The sequence below is a fragment of the Peromyscus maniculatus genome, chromosome 15 (assembly GCF_049852395.1).
Source record: "Peromyscus maniculatus bairdii isolate BWxNUB_F1_BW_parent chromosome 15, HU_Pman_BW_mat_3.1, whole genome shotgun sequence".
NCBI classification, from domain to species: domain Eukaryota; kingdom Metazoa; phylum Chordata; class Mammalia; order Rodentia; family Cricetidae; genus Peromyscus; species Peromyscus maniculatus.
In genome coordinates this window covers 48,835,413-48,855,286 of record NC_134866.1, presented here as the reverse complement: position 1 = coordinate 48,855,286, position 19,874 = coordinate 48,835,413, and the positions used below count along the sequence as shown (strand labels likewise).

Sequence of the window (19,874 nt, the reverse complement as noted above, 5' to 3'; positions counted from 1 at the left end):
CAAGGATCTCTTCCTGAAAAGAAAAAAAGATACAGGAATGATAGGATAAAAGTGTAGATTATTAAATTCACTTTAAACTAAAACATAACTATTAATCTCAAATATTTTACATTGCTATGGACTTTTGTATACTGATACAAATCTAAAGTTATTTTTGTTAGAAAATACTCTATATATGTTTCTATTCTTGTTTAAGAATTGGGATTTTGTGATTTCATCTTCCCAGGCTTCTTGTATCTTACCAAGCTCTTATTTTAGGCCATAACTGTTAGATGACCATGCTGCATATTTTACTGAGAAAATAAAAGGCATCAAATGGAACACACTATAAAATTTGGAAATCCACATTTCGCTTGCCAGTCAAAATGAAGTACACCTGCTGCTGTCAAATTGCAATTGTTTCACTTACAATCTGATGCCCACCATTCCTGCCTCCTTCAATTATTCCACTCCCAAAGCAAGCAGCTTCCTTCATTCTAGACCTTGCATTCCCTGTTCCAGATTATATTCCATGTGGCTCTGAACAGTGTAAAGCCTCCCAAAAGTTGTCAACACTCACAGCCTGCACCTGATTTCCTACATTCATTCTCCCATCTACTGATTCTAATTCTGTTGCTACCACCCCAATTCCACATGGACAAACTCACATCCTAGGTAATCTTGTATTCACAGGCTTTAAATGCTACATATGAATGCTAAGCCCTCATAACCATCCTAGAAGGTAGAAATTATTTTTCCAAAATTACAGATAAAGAAACTAAGACTAACAGATATGGATTTATGTCAATCAAACTTGAATGCTTGAATGTGGTAGGACTTGGAATGACATTTGTATCTGATTCCAAATGTGAGTGTAAGCCCATTAAGAAAATTGCATATGAAAAATTTCTGCTTGTTCTTTACCCAGAAAAACTTAACAACTAATACATTTAAAAAAAAAAAAATTAAAACTTGGAGCTGGGCAGTGGTGGCGCATGCCTTTAATCCCAGCACTTGGGAGGCAGAGCCAGGTAGATCTCAGTGAGTTTGAGGCCAGCCTGGTATACAGAGCGAGATCTAGAACAGGTACTACACAGAGAAACCTTGTCTCGAAAAACATGGACACAGGGGTTCATGCCTTTAATTCTAGCACTTGAGGAGGTAAAGAGAATTGCTGTGATTAGAGGCCAACTTCATAGACAGTATCTCCAGAAAATAATTACCGTAATTTTTTTTTTTTACAAATAACTTGAGACAAGGAAAAATGTCATTAAAAGAACACACAATTTTATTATTGTTTATAAAATCCACTGAAAACTTGCCCATCAAAAACTCATACATACTTAACAAAAGTGTTAAGTATGTAATACTGAGCCAAGCTTGGTGGTGAAAGCTGTAATCTCAGATATTCAGGAGAGAACTAAATCAAGAGGACGGCAAGTACTCAGGCACTAAGGCAAGAGGGCTGCAAGTACTCGGATACTAAGGCAAGAGGTACTGTAAGTACTCAGGTACTAAGACAAGAGGACTGCAAGTTCAAGGCCACCTTGAGCTAGGCAGACTTTCCTAGAGTGAAACCTTAACTCAAAAGCATAAAAGTAAAAGCCGGGGGCGCTGGAGAGATAGCTCAGAGGTTAAGAGCACCGACTTCTCTTCCAGAGGTCCTGAGTTCAATTCCCAGCAACCACATGGTGGCTCACAACCATCTGTAATGAGATCTGGTGCCCTCTTCTGGCCTGCAGGCACACATGCAGACAGAATACTGTATACATAATAAATAAATAAATCCTTAAAAAAAAAAAAAAGTAAAAGCCGAAGAAAGTTGCAGGTACATCTCAGTGGTAGAAATCTTAATCTAGCACGTCCAAGGCCCTCGGTTCAATCCTCAGTACCAGAAATAAAAATGTCTACAAAACCAGAATTCTGAAGCTATAAACTTAGACTATTTTAAGTTTTCCTAATATGTGATGGCATCCACAACCTGTAAGTTCATAAACAAAGATTAATATTTTAATTTATAATTATAATCTGAAGCAGGTATTGGCAGGCCTCACAGGTCGTGGGGAAAATTCCAGCCACACTATTTTCTACAATGATGTTAGTCTACTGATTCCGTCCTGGCTGACTGCTCTGACACTGAAATGGCATGGAGTAGCTGCAGCACATCTGTAACATGTGACACATCAATATCTGCCCTGTGCCAAAAACTCTGCAAGGTCCGACCCGGAGCAACCCACCCTTATACAGATACAAACCCATGAATTACAGATTTCAACAACCTTCTGATTCAGAACCACTATCTAGATCATCAGGTCTCAACCTGTGGGTTGTGACTCCTGGGGGTCAAATGACCCTTTCATAGGGGGTCACCTAAGACCACTGGAAAACACAAATATTTATATTACAATTCAGAACAGTAGCAAAATTAGTTATGAAGCAACAATGAAAATAATTTTATGGTTAGGGTTCACACCATAAAAGGTAACATCATTAGGAAGGTTGAGAACCACTGCTCTAGAAACTACTCAAATAATAATCTAGAAGACAATAAAGAGTACATTCCAACCAGTAAAAGTCTACCCAGTTACATTTAATGCCATTAATCCAATATTCTGATACAGAGCATTTATTTACAATTTAATAATTTGCACCAAAAACAATTTCTGAGAATCAAAGCTCTGGAATTTCATTTTTGTATCTTTATACTGCTGTTTATATAAGAGGATTGCTCTCAGGGCCTTGCAAATTGGAGAGAATCATGCTACTAGTGAGCTAACCCTAACCCAAATGAAAGTGCTTAATTTCTAAGCAAAACCAAGTAAAGAAAAAAGGGAGAAGTTGGGCACAAGGGCAAAGAGCAAATGTTCACAGCAGTGTGTGAAGCTGAGCTCCAGCATCTGGGCACCCACTGGCAAGGCGGACAAGAGGTTGAAAACAACTCAATGTCCCCAAGACATCTTATTTCAAAGACTCAAAATTTTAAGATCAATTTTTGTTTCTGAAAGTTACCAAGATGCCTAGCTTACAGGTCAAATTCCAAATATGAAATGAAGCATGGTCCCTGTTAAAATTTCTCTCTTTTAAAATATTTGTTTGTTTGTTTGCTTTTTACGTAAGTGTTTTGCCTGCATTTTTGGCTATGTACCAAATGCATGCAGTGGCTGTGAATGACAGAAAAGGGTGTCAGATCCCTGGGGACTGGAGTTACAGATTGTTGTGAACTACCATGTGGGTGTTGGGAACCAAACCCGGGTCCTATGGAAGAGTAGCCAGTGCTCTCAACAACAGAGCTATTTCACTTTAACTGTATCAGAGCCTACACTGAGCAATAGCTGGAAAAAAGAAAACAGTTGGAGAATAACAACTTCTTGTACTTATTATTAAATGCTGAGTATTCAAAACCTTGTTACATGACCTCTACTCTACTGGAATACAAGTAGAGAAGGCAGCAGTAGAGTAATCCACAGTATCGAGTTATTCCTCTTACCATAGTTCTAGACCATCTTCCAGAAGATAGACATGAGGAGGCTGGGAAACATCTGTACTCAGCTGGATAACTGGGAGCAGGAAAGGGTACAGGTTCTTGCTTTCTGCTCCTAGTCCCTAGGGGAAGTATAAATACAACTTATAATAAGACATTCTAAGATCCCTCCCACCACCAATCAATTACCTGCCTCAGAAAACAATTTATATAAGACAAAAAAGACTCTTTTAGGATAGTCCTTATAGTAAGTACTAGCAACAAAGTTCTATTTATTATTAAAAAGTTAAAAAGTCGAAATATTATCATCCTATCGAAATGGCAATATGACATATATTTGAATCAAGACTATATGTATCTGTGCCTTTTAAGAAATTCCACATACAGATATAGCCTTCCTTATCTGAAATGCTTAGAAAAAAAGAGATTAAGATTTTGGATTTTGTTGGCGACAGTAGCTCTTGCCTTTAATCCCAGCACTCGGGAAGCAGAGCCAGGTGGATCTCTGTGAGTTCGAGGGCAGAGTCTGGTCTACAGAGTGAGATCCAGGACAGGCACCAAAACTACACAGAGAAACCCTGTCTCGAAAAACAAAACCAAAACCAAAAAACAACAACAACAAAAAAGATTTTGGATTTCATTTTCTAGAATATTTAGAAATATATAATAAAATGCCTTGGGAATGGAACCCAAATCTAAATATGAAATTCATTTATAATTCATATAAAATTCATTTATAATTCATACACATCTTATACATATAGCCCGAAAGTAATTTAATACAGTGCTCTAGTGTATCTATATTGTTTGGTAAGCCAGTTGGGAGTTCTTTAATTGTGGTATCAAATCAGTGCCGAAAGTTTACTGTTTTGGAGTATTTTGAATTTTAGATTAGGAATACTCAACACATGTAAGAAATATTTGTTTTCCTCATGCTATGACTATAGAAAAAGTAGTAACATTGCTATTTTAAACTATATAAACTATATAAACACTTTCAGCTTAATAACGAATATGAAATGAACCCAGCCTAAATTGTTCATTGCGATCACGGTCCATCCATATTTACAATACTAAGCAGGTAAGAAAAAACATGTGGCAAAAAATGCAGAGAAATTTCAAAATTACAAATTGGACTTAAAGAGATAGAAATTTATATAACAATTCCTCAGCAAAGGTACCTATGATTCTGTATATTTAGGAGATACATAAAAATATCTCCAAGAGAAACCTGACAGAACTGTCAGAACCATTAGACATGAGAAAAAGAAAAGGATACTGAGGAAAAGGGCAAAGAGATTTTTTGTATGTTTTCTGAATGCATCTATTGTCTTTCACGGAGAATTTTTATTATATGGGTAAAGCATCTAGAACACAAAGATGGAAGAAAAAAGAGTTTAATCTAAAATTCTAGTTTGCCTGCTGCTCTCCTAAGACAAGAGTGATTATCTCACAGTGGAAATACTTTAAAGCAAACAAAAAGAACTTTTGAGGGAGAAAAAAAATCAATCTCTAAGCCATAAAAAACCCAGAGAGGAAATATCAAATACCATACTTGGGAAATCTTTTAAATGTCAATACAACCTATAGGAAATTCAAATGCCACAAACCACATACACATCCATTCTTCCCCTGCCCCCTCTTCACTCCTGGTCCCATCTGGTCTTGATTTTGTTTCAGGAGACTGAGCCTTATTATATAGCCCAGCTGGCCTGAGAGTTACTATGTTTCTATGAAAGTTCATAAGCAAAACTTGTGGGTTATTAAGTAAGCTACTGGAAGTGATAAAGAGGGGAGAATCATATTCTAAAATTACTATAAATAATGTATCTTTGCAATTTCCTATGAAACTTTTTTATTTCCAATTTAAGAAGACAGAAAGGTATGGTGATATGTGTCTATAATACTAGCACTTGAGAGGCAGAGGCAGGAGGATCAGGAGTACAAGGTCATCCTAGGTGAGTTCAAGGTCATCCTAGACTACATGAAACTCTGTATGGAGGAGGAGAGAGAAAAGGAGAAGACAATGAATATGAATGGAGCACCCGACTGATAATCAGCCAATTGAGCACACTATGTAGAAATCTATTTCCTCCAAATCCATTTCTGAAGTTCAGATACTCAAATGGCTACAGGATATAATGGTCTAGAAGGCATCCTGACCACCAGTGTCAAAGCAACCCACTGTATTAAAAAGAAAAAGTTAGTTTTCATACATTTTCTTTCTCAAATGACACCTATAATAAAATACATCACAACCCCTTCTGGTTCCTCTTTATGCTCATTCTGCATCTGCACAAGCCACAATTTCCATCTCTCTAATGTTTTCCAAATTGTTTCTCTTCATGCTATTGACGTAATTCCAGCCCTGATCATCATTTTCATTGTTAATAGATTTTCTTAACCTTGACCTGGTATTACTTCAATTCTAAACCAGTGTTCCCAGTACTGCTCTGGGTTTTGTTTTTTGTTTGTTTGTTTTTTAAGAAAAATGATCCTCTCAACATTGTGCTTTTAGCCTTCTTGATCAATCCCCATACACAAGTTCTAAAGTTCACTGTCCAAACTACATTAACTATGGAACATTAGAAATTACTATGTTGAGGGGGCTGGAAAGATGGCTCAGTGGTTAAGAGCACTGACTGCTCTTCCAGAGGTCCTGAGTTCAATTCCCAGCAACTATATGGTGGCTCACAGCCATCTGTAATGAGATCTGATGCCCTCTTCTGGCCTGCAGTCACATATGCTGTATACATAATAAATACATACATACATACATACATACATAAATACATAAATAAATCTTTAAAAAAAAGAAATTACTATGTTGAGCCGGGCGGTGATGGCGCATGCCTTTGATCCCAGGACTCGGGAGGCAGAGACAAGCGGATCTATATGAGTTTGAGGCTAGCCTGGGCTACAGAGTGAGTTCCAGGAAAGGTGCAAATGTACACAGAGAAACTCTGTCTCAACAAACTAAAAAAAAAAAAAATTAGTATGTTGACATCTGCATAAAGTTGACTGATTCATACACTGGACAAACATATTTAGTACTTTTAAAAGATCTATAACAACAAACACAAAGAGAATATTAGAAGAGATAAAAGTGATCCAGTCTGAAAGTGAGAAGTTAAGCAGTAACTGACTTAGCAACACTAGAAACCAAAGCTCAACTTACATAGAAAAGGGGCCAACAAGATGGCTCACTGGGTAAAGATGTTTGCCACCAGGCCTAAAACCAAGCTGCTCCTAGGATCCACACGGTACAGGAAAACGGATTCCTCTCGTCTCTACATGCATGTTGTAAAACACACACACACACACACACACACACACACACACACACACACACACACACACACACACACACTTTTAAATAAAACAAACTATGCAGAAAAAAAGAAGGAGGCAGAATGCAGCCTGATCTACATGGCTAACCCAATTCCCTACTACCTCGCATGACTTAGTAATTGGTGGTTCCAGGCGTTTTCAGAAGCATGTACAAGTTTAGGGGTCTAAAAAGTGAAAGTATGCTAATAAGATAATTTCTGGAAGTTTAAAAATAGAATTAACAAAAACTTGTTTTGTTTCAAAAAATTACATAATGAAATCTAATATTATATATGCTCATAAAAGCACTTAAGGTAAAACAAGAAATAGAAGGAAGAAAGGAAGAAAAGTAGGTGGGTGATGCAAAGAACTCATCCACACACATAAGCAGACAAACAACTGTTCTCTAAGCAAGCACCAACTGGCTACTTATTTTCTGGTGAAAACAAACAGAGGTTCCCAGGACAGGAAACCAGTAGGTAGTCAAAAGTAGGTGTGTTTAATTTACAAGAGTAATATATTAACCCAAAACAGTAGGAAACTGAAGGGCCCTTCAATAATATTATGGCATCATAATATTATTATGGAAGTTATTCCTTTTAAAACTAGGTAAATCATCAGGAGAAAGTTACAAGCCAGCAAGTTCCCTAGACACACTCTCCACTCAGCTGTGCAGTGCCCACTCCTCTACATGCAGAAACAACACGAAGACTCCTTTAAGTTGGAAGTGCTTACAGATGGACTGCGCTTTGTGTATACTCAATGTTTATAACAGAATGTAAATACTTAAGAAAACAGCCAAGAGTTGATAGACACGAAGAAAGCAGCTATCAGGAAATAAAACTAGAAAACAGTATCTTGAAGGAAACAAATCAGAGTTAAGAGCCTGGAAAAAACCTATCATATAAAATCAATAACAACAAAACTCTATAAAGTCACAAAACAAAGACAAACTGAAATAACAAAAGGATTATTCACTAAGATTTAAAAAAAGAATCCAGAGAATGGAGAGATGGCTCAGCAGTTAAGAGCACTGGCTGCTCTTCTAGAGGACCTGTTTTAATTCCCAGTACCCACATGGTAGTTTCCAACTGCTGGAACTCAGTTACAGGGGACACCAGGCATATCTGTGGTAAACAGATCCATGCAGACAAAACACCCTCACACATAAAATACATCATTAAAGTTCAAGGGGGGGAAATACCTCAGATATAAACATTTGAGACAGCAAGAAAGCTCAATTGAAGATTTGAAAAAATCTCTTAAAAGTGGGATAAAAGCGCAAAGACAACAGACAGAGAAAGAAAAGGTAAGAAACTCAGAGACTGAGTTTCGAGTATCCATCCCCTCAATAGCAAAGAGAAACAAATACGGGGAAAGGCGATCAACAAGACAGTTATTTCAAACCCCAAATGAGCTTCCGATATGAACCGTCTAACAACTGCCTGGATCACTAGGAAGAACAGTGCTGCACAATGCTACCGCCACTCACGGGCTGCCCTGCAAAGGGGGGGAACAGACGGCAGCAGCAGCTGTTTATAGAGCATTCTTCTGTAGTTAGTTAAAATAGAGCCAGCTAAAACACCTATTCATAAGCACAAAGTAAAAAGAGTCGAGACTTAAAGCACAGCACAACAGTTCATATTTCTTCAAAACAATAGAAATACATGATGTGTCCTGAGGGAGGTTTGGATATCAAAATACAGGTGTGATTATGTAGAAAACTATGTGGAATATAAAAAAATCTAAAATGATCACCTCAGACTAAAGAGTTCCTAACAAAGTTCTGACACCATTTCCCTCTTATTCAGTCAAACAATACTCTAGATAATACTCTAAAGAGACTATAAATGTAGCTGAATTCCCAACATAAGAGAATTTAAGAGTAGGAGATAAAGCCGGCGGTGGTGGCGCACGCCTTTATTCCCAGCACTCGGGAGGCAGAGGCAGGTGGATCTCTGTGAGTTCAAGGCCAGCCTGGTCTACAGAGTAAGTTCTAGTAAAGACTCAAAAGCTACACAGAGAAATCCTGTCTCAAAAAAACAAAACAAAAAAAAAGGAAGGGGGTTGGAGATAATCCAGGCAGGCCTGCTTTACATGAACCATCTCCTCCTGTGCTGGGTGGTGGCGGCACACGCCTTTAATCCCAGCACTCTGGAGGCAGAGGCAGGCGGATCTCTGTGAGTTCAAGGCCAGCCTGGTCTCCAGAGGGAGTTCCCGGACAGCCAGGACTGTTTTACAGAAAAATCCTGTCTTGAAAAATCAAAAGGGGGTTGGGGGTGGGGACCTCCTACGTAGTTGCTGATTTGTCAAGGGATATGGATGGAGTCTAGGAAGGGAACTGGGGCAGACAACAAGTAAAAAAAGCACTTGGTACAACAGAGGGAGACGACAGGCTGAATGAGTTGGGAAACAGACTCATTTCTTAACTATTCAGTTTCCCCTCTTCCTGCGTGACTATCAAGCTGACAAACCAACCAACGTACAGAGCAACAGAAATGTGTACACTAAAGAACTAAAATTAGTATGGGTATGAAGGTTAATAGAACTGTCAACTCCACAGGACCTAAAATTACCTAGGGCAATGGTTCTCAACCTGTGGGTCACAACCCCTTTAGGTGTCACCTAAGACAGTCTGTATCTCAGACATTTACATTACAATTTATAACAAAATCACAGTTAGGAAGCAGCAATGAAAATAATTTGATGGTTGGGGTCACCACAACATGAGAAACTGTATTAAAGGGGTGTAGCATTAGGAAGGCTGAGAACCACTGACCTAGTGAGAGGGGTTTTAAAATTAGTATGTGTATATTTGGGGGGGGCACAAAATAAATACATGTAAAAGTAATAAAAACAAAAAAGAATAAACAATAGGCGCTAAGGAGAAGGCTCAGCTGGCAAACATGAGGAAAGCCTGGCCCATCAGCACACACGTGTAATCCCAGCACTGAGGAAGCAAAGACAGGAAAATCCTCAGGGTTTGCTGGTCAGTCAATCTAATCAGCAAGCTCCAGGTTCCAAGACCTGTCTCAAAAACCAAGATGCACAATAACTGAGGAAGACACGCAGCAAACCTGCACGCACACGCACACGCACAGTGGCAAATGCCTTCCACAGCCTCTGTGCAGTCATACAAATAAGGACCATACAAATCGGACATAAACAGTGTGTGATTACACTGTAACTACATAACTACATTGGAAATAAGCAGGAACAGGAGTAACACAAACAGGTATAAAAAGATTAAAGCTTCATTTCCTATAAGGACATCAAGGTTAAAATGCTTAAATCAAATAAAACGCAGAGGCTACTTACTGAAGGCACACATCATGATGTCACTGGTAACTTCCTTTTTTCTACCTTATCTCCCCAGCTACCTTATCTGTCCTTTGTCCTAGTTATTTTCCTGCTACGGTGATGAAATATTTTGACAAAAGCAACTCAAAGGAAAAGTGTTTTCTGGGCTCATAGTTCAAGGGAACAATCTTCCTAGCTCTTAGTAACATGCATATAGTTTATTCATGAAATTTAAAGGGGCAAAAATACAGTTAAAAAGTTTCTATCACTAATCATCTATAAAACTTGAGAATATGTAATGACAAAACTCATCTATAAGCATTTATAGAAAGCATATGCTCAGCCCAAACATCAAGGCATCTTAGGATTTTTTAAACTATTAGCAACTTCTAGATTGAGAATTGTTGTAATTCTTAATGAAGAAGGATATCTGAATGGAAAATGTCTCAAATTTACTTTTTTAATAATTCAAATGAGAACCACAGTCTAGATCTCTCTCCATGAACTTTCAGGTTCCTCTCTACCTGCTACACATCACAACACTTTAAAAGTCAGAAACATCTAAAGTCAAAATCATTCCTTTCCTCAAATGCAGTTAACCTGATTTCCTGAATTCTTGGGTTATGAAAAGGGAAGTATTTACTTTAAATCCAGGGAAAAAAGTAAAACTCCAGAACAAGTTCATGCTGATACATTCTGAACACCAGAAAAACTGTATGTGGGTGTACAAGTCACAGGGTCTAACATCACTGGGAAATATTAACAGAAAAAATGTCTTCTTAAAGTAGAAAATGCTTTTGAAATATCCTCAAAAATATGCTAAATAAGTAGTTCTTTTTGAAAGTGTATAGATTACACATTTTAAAAGCCTAAATCTAATGTGAAGATTTTCCTGAGTAGTAACATAAATCACATGAAAACAGTGAGAAAGTTACAAACAAACAAACAACAAAGAGAACAACTAAGAAACAGAAGAGCTAACGCACCTGAACAAGATGAATGAGTGTGGTCAGAATAGCGCATCGCAGCATGTTGTGCTCTTCACTCTGCTTCCAAAGCAGAGGCAAATACTGTACCAAGCAGCCGACATACGGTCGTATCTAACACAAGACAGAAAAAGAGAAACAACAGGACCCTTTAGTAAGAAAGGCGATAACTGTGAGACACCTGACAAACACGATGAAGTGTTAGGCAATAAATTACTTAATTTACTGAGTTAAAGATAAATCAGACATTACATAGAAACACAGGGTTCTATGGAAAACATTTAAAAATTATTTTACGTAAGCATCAAAGATATTGACTGAATAAAAACTTCATGATATGAAACATTATATTTAGAGGTTAGTAAAAATAGTGTTACACCCTGACTTTTAATAAAACACATCTAAACTACATTGTATTTTAATGAGTCAGCATTTATCCAATGAGTCTACAGTTTTCTGATGCCATCACCCTGAGAACAAGGCACTAGAAAGGATGAATACAAACATCACAAAGAAAACTGGCAAGGGTAATAATGAGAGGGTGGCACACAAGAGGTCTGGTAGAACCCTTCCAAAAGGTGAAACTGGGCCAGGGAAAAGGCTCAGTTAGAAGAGGGTTTGCTGTGAAAGGATAAGGATTTGAATCCAATCCACAGGACCCACAGAAAAGAGCTGGGCGCATGTTTGTGATTCCAACTTTGAAAAGATGGTGGTGATGAGATCCTTGGGGTCTTGCTGGCTGGCCACACTAGCCTAACTGGCAAGCCTGGACAACTCAGAGACCCTATCTTAAGAAAAACGTAGATGGCTCCTGAGGAACAAAAACTGAAAGTTGTCCTCTGGCCTTCACTCACACACCTATGCACTTGCACACACACAAACACATAAATACACAGACACAATAAAATTGTTATGCCTAGTAAGTATGGATTAAGTTAGTCTGTTTTTTAAAATATACCCTGAAATACAGATTAAAGCACAGCCTCAAAGGGCATTTGTTTGTTCATTATTAGCACAGGGTTAGGAGGGACTCAGTAGTACAGATGTGGACATCACAGGTCAACTCTGTGGGGTCAGTTCTCTCTTTCCACCTTTATGTGGGCTCCAGGGATCAAGCTCAGTTCATCATGACGGCTTGCACAGGAAGTTCCTCTACCCACTTAGCTACCTCACTGGTCCAGTAGTGAATTTACTGAACACCTGGATGGATGGATGGATGGATGGATGGATGGATGGATGGATGGATGGATGGATGGATGGATGGATGGATGGATGGATGGGAGGGCATATAGACAGACAGACAGATGGGCAGATACACACACAGAGACATGAAAACCAGCCCCAAGTTTAGGATAATAATTGAAATTCTATAGGCAGAGCATCTTTGGTGATGAAATAAAATATTAGACCACCAGACCTTCAACATTATCAAGTTCTACCTCATGTGTTTAAATACAATACTGCTCCCACAAATGTTTTTTTAATTCTGCTGATACAATACCAAACTCCCAAAGAGTAGCAAAGCTACAGAACTATTAATCCTTCCTGTTGGTAACAGTGGTAATAAGAGTTAGATGTTTCCCCCAAAATATTTAAGTGCAGTAAACTGAATATTAAAAAGACTCACATCTTGCCTTATTTTCTCGTATTTACTCATTTATCCTTATGTTCAAAACTTGAATTATAGCATTATAGTAAACAATCAACATAGAAATGGGTTAATTGAAGAAATAAGAACAGTTAGCAAGAAGCCTGCCATGGTCATATAGTTTGTAAATAATATAAGCATCTGTGTGTTTATTTTGTAAGTGGGCTGTCGGACTGCTGGGGCTCAGCCGGACCCGGAGAGAAAACTACAACTACAACATGGAATAAAACATTGGTAGATAATGAAGTCAGGTGAATGTTGACCTATCCTTGCAAAGTTTTTAAAATCTTCAGATTTTTCAGTGAAATCAGATTAAGGAAAAAACTCTATACATGATTCTAAAAAGGATTATAACATGAATTTTGAAGTAGGCCAATTATAATCACTTATACAGCATTTTTTGAAACAAATCCAAGAAGGTATTAGAGTCATCACATAAATAAAGTCAAAAGCACAGTAAAGTACCACCTCATACTTGTCAGCAAGATTATTTTTAAAACAGTAAGTAGTGAGCATGTGGAGGAGAAACCTTTGCACATTCTTGTCAGGTACAAAATGGTACTTTCATTAATGAAAAACAGTATGAAGTTTCCTCAAACATTCAGAACTGCAACCATCAAATGTTTCGGCCATCTCATGTCAAGGCACTTGTCAAAAAGAACTGAGATAAAGATCACCAAGAGATTATTAGCACATTGGCAATTGAGTTTCTTTTAAAAAAGATACACACACACACACACACACACACACACACACACACACACAGAGAGAGAGAGAGAGAGAGAGAGAGAGAGAGAGAGAGAGAGAGAGAGAGAGAAACAGCATGTATAGACAGTACAGTATCCATAAATCCTTGTCCCAACCAACCTTGAACAGAAACTATCCATTGTGTGTTTGTTATAGAATATTATTTTAAGGTGTGTTACTTTTTTTTATGTTGCATTTGTTTAACTCTGTGAAGCTGTGTTACTGTGCCTGTGTAAAACACCTGATGGTCTAATAAAGAACTGGCCATTAGCAAGGCAGGAGAAGGGATAGGCAAGGCTAGCAGGAAGAGAGAATAAATAGAAGGAGAAATCTGGGAGAAGAAATCTAAGATCTAGCAGCCAGAGGAGGAGGACATCAGGGGCCAGCCACCCAGCTACACAACCAGCCATGGAGTAAGAGTAAGATTTACAGAAGTAAGAGAATTGGAAAAGCCCAGAGGAAAAAGGTAGACAGGATAATTTAAAGTTAAGGAAAGCTGGCTAGCAACAAGCCAAACTAAGGCCAGGCATTTATAATTAAGAATAAGCCTCCGTGTGTTATTTATTTGGGAGCTGGGTGTTGGGCCCCACCAAAAAAGAGCTACAAAACAACCAACAACATGTGTGTGTGTGTGTGTGTGTGTGTGTGTGTGTGTGTGTGTGTTGGGGAGGGGGGTACACTCTAGTTATTGTATCACAAACAGTGCAGTATGGCAACTGTTTACAACATGCTATGTGTTACAAGTAATCTCAATATGACCTAAAATACATGAAGGAATGTGAAGCCATTTTATGTAAGTAACTAGCATCCACAAGCTTTGGTTTCCTAAAGGATACACAGGAATGATTAAACATACTACTCAGCCTTTAAACACTGATTCTACTTCTAAGAAGAACCTAAAATAGTCAAATTCATTGAGTGACAGAGGAGAATAGTGATTGCCAGAGGCTGAGAAAGGAAAAGGGGCATTTACTAATTAATCAACTCGTATGAAGTTTAAGTTCGAGATTGTTCATTTGATATATAACATCATGTGAATAGTCAATAATATACACTTTAAGATGTATTGAAGGATCCACCTCACGTTAAGTGTTCTTCTGGGAGTCTGGGAGGTGGGAAGGAGCTGAGTCTGAACGCTAGTCTCAAATTAAAGGAGATCTTCACTATACAGTGCTAGCATATTCTGAAACAGTAACATAAAATATGCAACAGTGTAACAAATGTTTTAACAAGGGCCCTGTCTTCAGGAGGTTTAAAAACTGTTACGTGGGGGCCCACAGAGACCCCAGCTTGCAGCTTTTCATCTTGACTCAAGGTCAGAGGGTCCAAGCTTGTTTTCCCCTGCAAGGCTGCATAATAGAATGTTTTGGCTAAAGACGTGGTTACCAGGTATCTTATACCTCAAGGCCTATTTAAGGATGCTTTGCCATAAGGCATGGTCACCAGATGTCTTGAATACTAAGGAAGTGTTTACACTTGACTGTACTTTGTACCTTGAACCTGGATGTCCTTCAAAGGAGGAGGTCTTTTTGCTCCCCTTGCTTTGGGTATATAAAGGCTGTAGATAATAAAACTGAGGTGTCTGCGCTATTAACCCAGAATCCTCCTGAAGCTATCCCATGTCTCTTTTTCTTCATCTATGTCTATACTTTATAGCTATCATTTCCCAATTCCACAGTTCCCCTCGCTTCAGAACAGATCGAGCTGGGACTCAATACTGTTACAAATCCTAAATGATATTTTATCTTTTAGATAAAGTTTTCAACAATATATTTCACAGAAGCCCTTTAGTTTTTTTTTTTCTTCAGATATGTGGAAGCTCAAAGACTGTCATAAAACTTGATTGCATGTTTATTTCAACTATAGATTTGTAGGGCATCAGGAATAAAATAATTTAATCATGCTTTTTTTTTTTCATGGGTTTGGAGAGCTGCCTTAGCAGTTAAGAGCACTGGCTGTTCTTCCAGAGGACCTGGTTTGATTCCCAGGGCTCACATGATGGCTCACAACCATCTTTAACTCCAGTTCCAGGGGATCCAACACCCTTTTCTGGTTTCCTCAAGTATAAGGCATGTACAAGGTGCACAGACATACATGTAAAACATCCATACAAATAAAAATAAAATTACTAATATTCAAGAAACTGTGCCCTATAATACAAAGATAATGACTTCACTAAAACATAAAATCAGACAAAATCAAATTCAGCCAGTGAAAGGTAGTTTGAAGAGTATGTATGACAAGGATATAAATAATGAGCTGTTCAATGGTTACCAAAAGCTAAAGAATCAAAGAACTCCCTTTTTCTTTAACCGTTTCCTACCTTGGAAAAATAAGAATGTATAGTGGATACCTCAAGCTATCTGTTACGTTCCCACCTGAACTGCCTAAGCTTTTGTCCTAGAAGACAAGCATAAGTAGAAATGCAATGGCACTTTCCAGAGACATGAGTAAAATAATTCATTTGTACAAGAAGAAAAAAAACTTTCAAGAAATTTTCATTAGCCAGATTTTGACAAGTAAATATACAAATCATGCTTTTATAATCAACTTTTTAGTAAAAATTTACTACAAATGTATAATACTCTAAAGCATATCTGTAATAATTTTATATCATGAAATCCTGTAAATGGTTGAAGTCAAAATTCTAATTACCATTTTGTATATGGCATAAGTTTAAAGATCTTACTCAAGCTAACTAGCAAAGTCAGACTTAACAGTTTTTTGGTGTTTTTTTTGTTTGTTTGTTTGTTTGGGTTTTGTTTTGTTTTGTTTTGTTTTGTTTTGAGAAACAGGGTTTCTCTGTGTAGCTTTGCGCCTTTCCTGGAACTCATTTTGTAGACCAGGCTGGCCTCGAACTCACAGAGATCCACCTGGCTCTGCCTCCCGAGTGCTGGGATTAAAGGCGTACGCCACCACCGCCCGGCTGAGACTTAACAGTTTTAAAAACACCTTCAGTTACTCATCTAAATAAGCAAACTCAATGTTCAAAACCCATCACCAAAAAAACAAAAAAAACCCATCACCAAATGAAATAATGTAATTCTTATTAATAAAAACCCAAAATGCTAAAAAATAATACATTAAGATACCAGAGCCAAGATCAGTTCAAAATAATTAACAGTGACTCAAACTTGCCATTGCAATTAAACAATGTTTAATTTGAATACTAGCACTACCATCAAAATTTATGAACTTTTATCTGAGCACCATGGCACATACCTGTTATCCCAACAATTAGGAGAAGGCAGGAAGATCAGACATTCAAAGTTATTCTTGGCTACACTGCAAGTCTAAGGCCAGACTGGGCTACAAGAGTCTCTGCCTCAAAAATCCACAACAAAATATAAACTTTTGACCAGTTACTCATTTTAATTCTCACCAAAGAAGTCTGTAAGCATTAAATGAGAAATACATGCAGAACACTTGGCATAGAAGATTGTATACATCACCACTCAGTCATTAGTAGCTATTCTCATCAACAGCTCTAGAATTACTGCAAGGTGTCTGAATTCACCAATAAGTAGATACAAGAGTAGACTCAATCTGTAAACTCCAAAACCAGCTATCTTTCCTAGATATATTTCTCTGCTTTCCAAAAATATATAAAATAGTGAACTAAGATATAAAAAAGCCAGAGGTATAAACAAATTATACCATTGTTTCTTGGATGAGATGTTTTTCATGGAGATCAGGGTGGAATCAGGTGGAGGAGGGAGGGGCAGAGAGTACAGGGAGAGATGACTGGAACAGGGGTGGGGGAGTTGGATTTAGGGGCGATGTGGAAACCTAGTGCAATGGAGACCTCCTGGAACTTTTAAGGGTGACCCTAGTGAGGACTCCTAGTAACAGAGGATACTGAGCCTGAACTGGCCTTCTTTCTAACTAGGCAATACTCCCAGTGGTGGGACTGGGACACTAACCCAGCCACAAAACCCCTGACTCACACCTGTCCTGCCTATAAGATGCACTAGGAGAATACTGGCTAAAAGCTGTGGAAATGGCCAACCAATGACTGATTTAACTTGACACCCAAGCCACGAGAGGGAACCCATGCATGCCTGACATTACCTGGATGGCCAGGAACCAGAAGCAGAATAGCTCACAGACCTAGAGGAGATCTGAACACAAAAAGTCAATGAAATGATTCCTAATGATATTCTGCTATATTCATAGATTGTTGCCTAGCCCGATCATGAGAGAGGCTTTCTCCAGCAGCTGATGGGAGGCAGATGTAGAGACCCACAGCCAAACAGTAGGTGGAGGTAGGGGAACCCCATGGAAGACAGGGAGGCACGGCTCACAGAATCAACTAATCAGGGCTCATAGGAACTCACAGAGACTGAAGCAGCAATCACAGAGCCTGCACGGGGATGCACTAGATCCTCCGCATATATGCCATGGTTGTTAGCTTGGTGCTCTTGTGTGACTCCTAACAGTGGAAGTGGCAGATGTCTGTCTCTCTTTTGTCTGCTCTTGGGACCCTTTTCCTCCTCCTGGGTGGCCTGTCCCAGCCCTGATAAGAAGGTTTGTGCCTAGTCTTACTGTATTACTGTAACATATTATGTCATGTTTGGTTGATATCTCTTGGGAGGCGTGCTCTTTTCTGAAGGGAAACAGAGGAGGAGTGGATTGGGGAAAGGGGAGGTGAGGGTGGGAAGAAGAGGAGTGGAGGCTTCAGTCAGGATGTATTATATGAGTAAATAAAAATATAAAAGGAAGAAAAAAAGCTTTACATATCTTTTTATACTAAACCATGGACATGATGTGAGCAAAAATACCAAATACATATATATTTGGTATTTTATTTTTATATTATATTGTATATAGTATTTTATTTTTGTACTATATTTTTGTATATTTATTTTGTATTATATTTTCATATAATTTTTTTTTAATTTTTAAGTAAAAAAAAAATTTAAGTAAAAGGGCCAGGAAGATGGCTCAGTGGGTAAATAAAGGCACCTGCTGAGCAAGCCAGACCTGATCTGCTTGGCTCACCAGAATACATGTAAAAAGCTGGCTGTCTTGTGAGCATTCGCAATCTAAGAACTTTAGCAAAATGTGAGGCTGAAACAAGACAATCAGCCAGGAGCTCACAAAGGCTGAGCAGTGGCACAAACCGTAACCCTGCCTGTACACAAGGTGAGAGAAGAGAACCTACTCCTCAGAGCTGGCCTCTCACTTCCATGGCACACATGTGCATGCACGCACACACACACGCACACACACACACAATAAACCCTTAAAAAAATATCTGTGGACATACTGGGTTATAAGCACTAGCCAACACAACTGGCTTTTCTTAGTCACTTTTAATAAATTCAAATATAATGTCAATTCCAAAAAACACATAAATGAAATAACCTATATGTCATAAGCATTTTAAGAATATCTTTTCCACAACATAGATAAAGCAAAGATATTAAATTCTATACATATTCTCATGTGACACTTGTTTTTGTGTTTCAAAAAATTACCTGCACATTGACTCTTTCAATCACACAGGAAAGGACGTGCAAAACATGCATTTTTGTATCACATTCTGTAACTTGCTGCAGTAGCTGAAAAAGCAGTGTGAACATGGTCTCCAAATACTGCAGAGAGAAGAAAGAACAGGTTCTGAAATGTAGACTTTGACATATACAAGTAAACATAAATATGTCAAAGCAGTAAGATACAAAAATATAAAACGTTAGTAATACTTACACAAGCTGCAAGTATATAAGATTTTTTTCTTTATTACTGCTAAAGGTGTATACATCAGAATCTTAATTATCCACAAACTGTAATGTTTAAAAGACTAAACTGCTTTGGTCAACTAAGCTGTCATCTGTGCCCTGTAACTACATTTCTATGAAAAGATGTTGCAAATAACAATATAAAAAGGCTATGAATTAAAGCAAAAAGAACATGAACTGTTATGTTCAACAGGCCAATGAACTGATGTGGCCCTTATCAGATGCTGCATAGAGATATAAAATTTTGTAAATACATGCCCGTTATCTAAGAATCTAAGACACCAAGTAGCTCAAGCTCTCCTGACTTCCACAGACAAGCCATAAACATGGTCGGTCACACACACACACACACACACACACACACACACACACACACACACACACACAAATAAAGGTATGTTTTTTAATATTAAAAACAAATATAAATTCAGTTATAAAATATGTGTACTCCAAAACAATAAGTAGAAATTGTTATAAAACCCTGAAACTAATATTCTTACCGGTAAAAATTGATCTGTTCTAAATTCAAAATCATCAACAGGTAAAAAGCTGTTAAGGAATACTGAAAATGCACGAAATTTATCAAGAGGAAAATAAATCTACATCATTGAAATAACAACTATATGTTTATAAAACATACATGTTGGGGAAAATACATTTAA

General features: G+C 37.9%; 1 protein-coding gene across 8 annotated transcripts in view; it reads right to left on the bottom strand.

The window, feature by feature from the left end:
• Positions 1–19,874, bottom strand: part of Ipo11 (importin 11) — a 179,397-nt gene that overhangs the window by 92,234 nt on the left and 67,289 nt on the right. For 6 of the 8 annotated variants that reach the window (XM_076551935.1, XM_076551937.1, XM_076551940.1 and 3 more), the window contains exons 18-21: positions 19,713–19,761; positions 18,952–19,068; positions 11,077–11,190; positions 3,467–3,582 (exon numbers count right to left, since the gene is read on the bottom strand). In XM_076551935.1, coding sequence (XP_076408050.1) covers positions 3,467–3,582; positions 11,077–11,190; positions 18,952–19,068; positions 19,713–19,761 — 396 coding nt within the window. The remainder of the gene's footprint in view (positions 1–3,466; positions 3,583–11,076; positions 11,191–18,951; positions 19,069–19,712; positions 19,762–19,874) is intronic. The other 2 variants (XM_015989110.3, XM_006995670.3) reach the window with 1 other exon arrangement.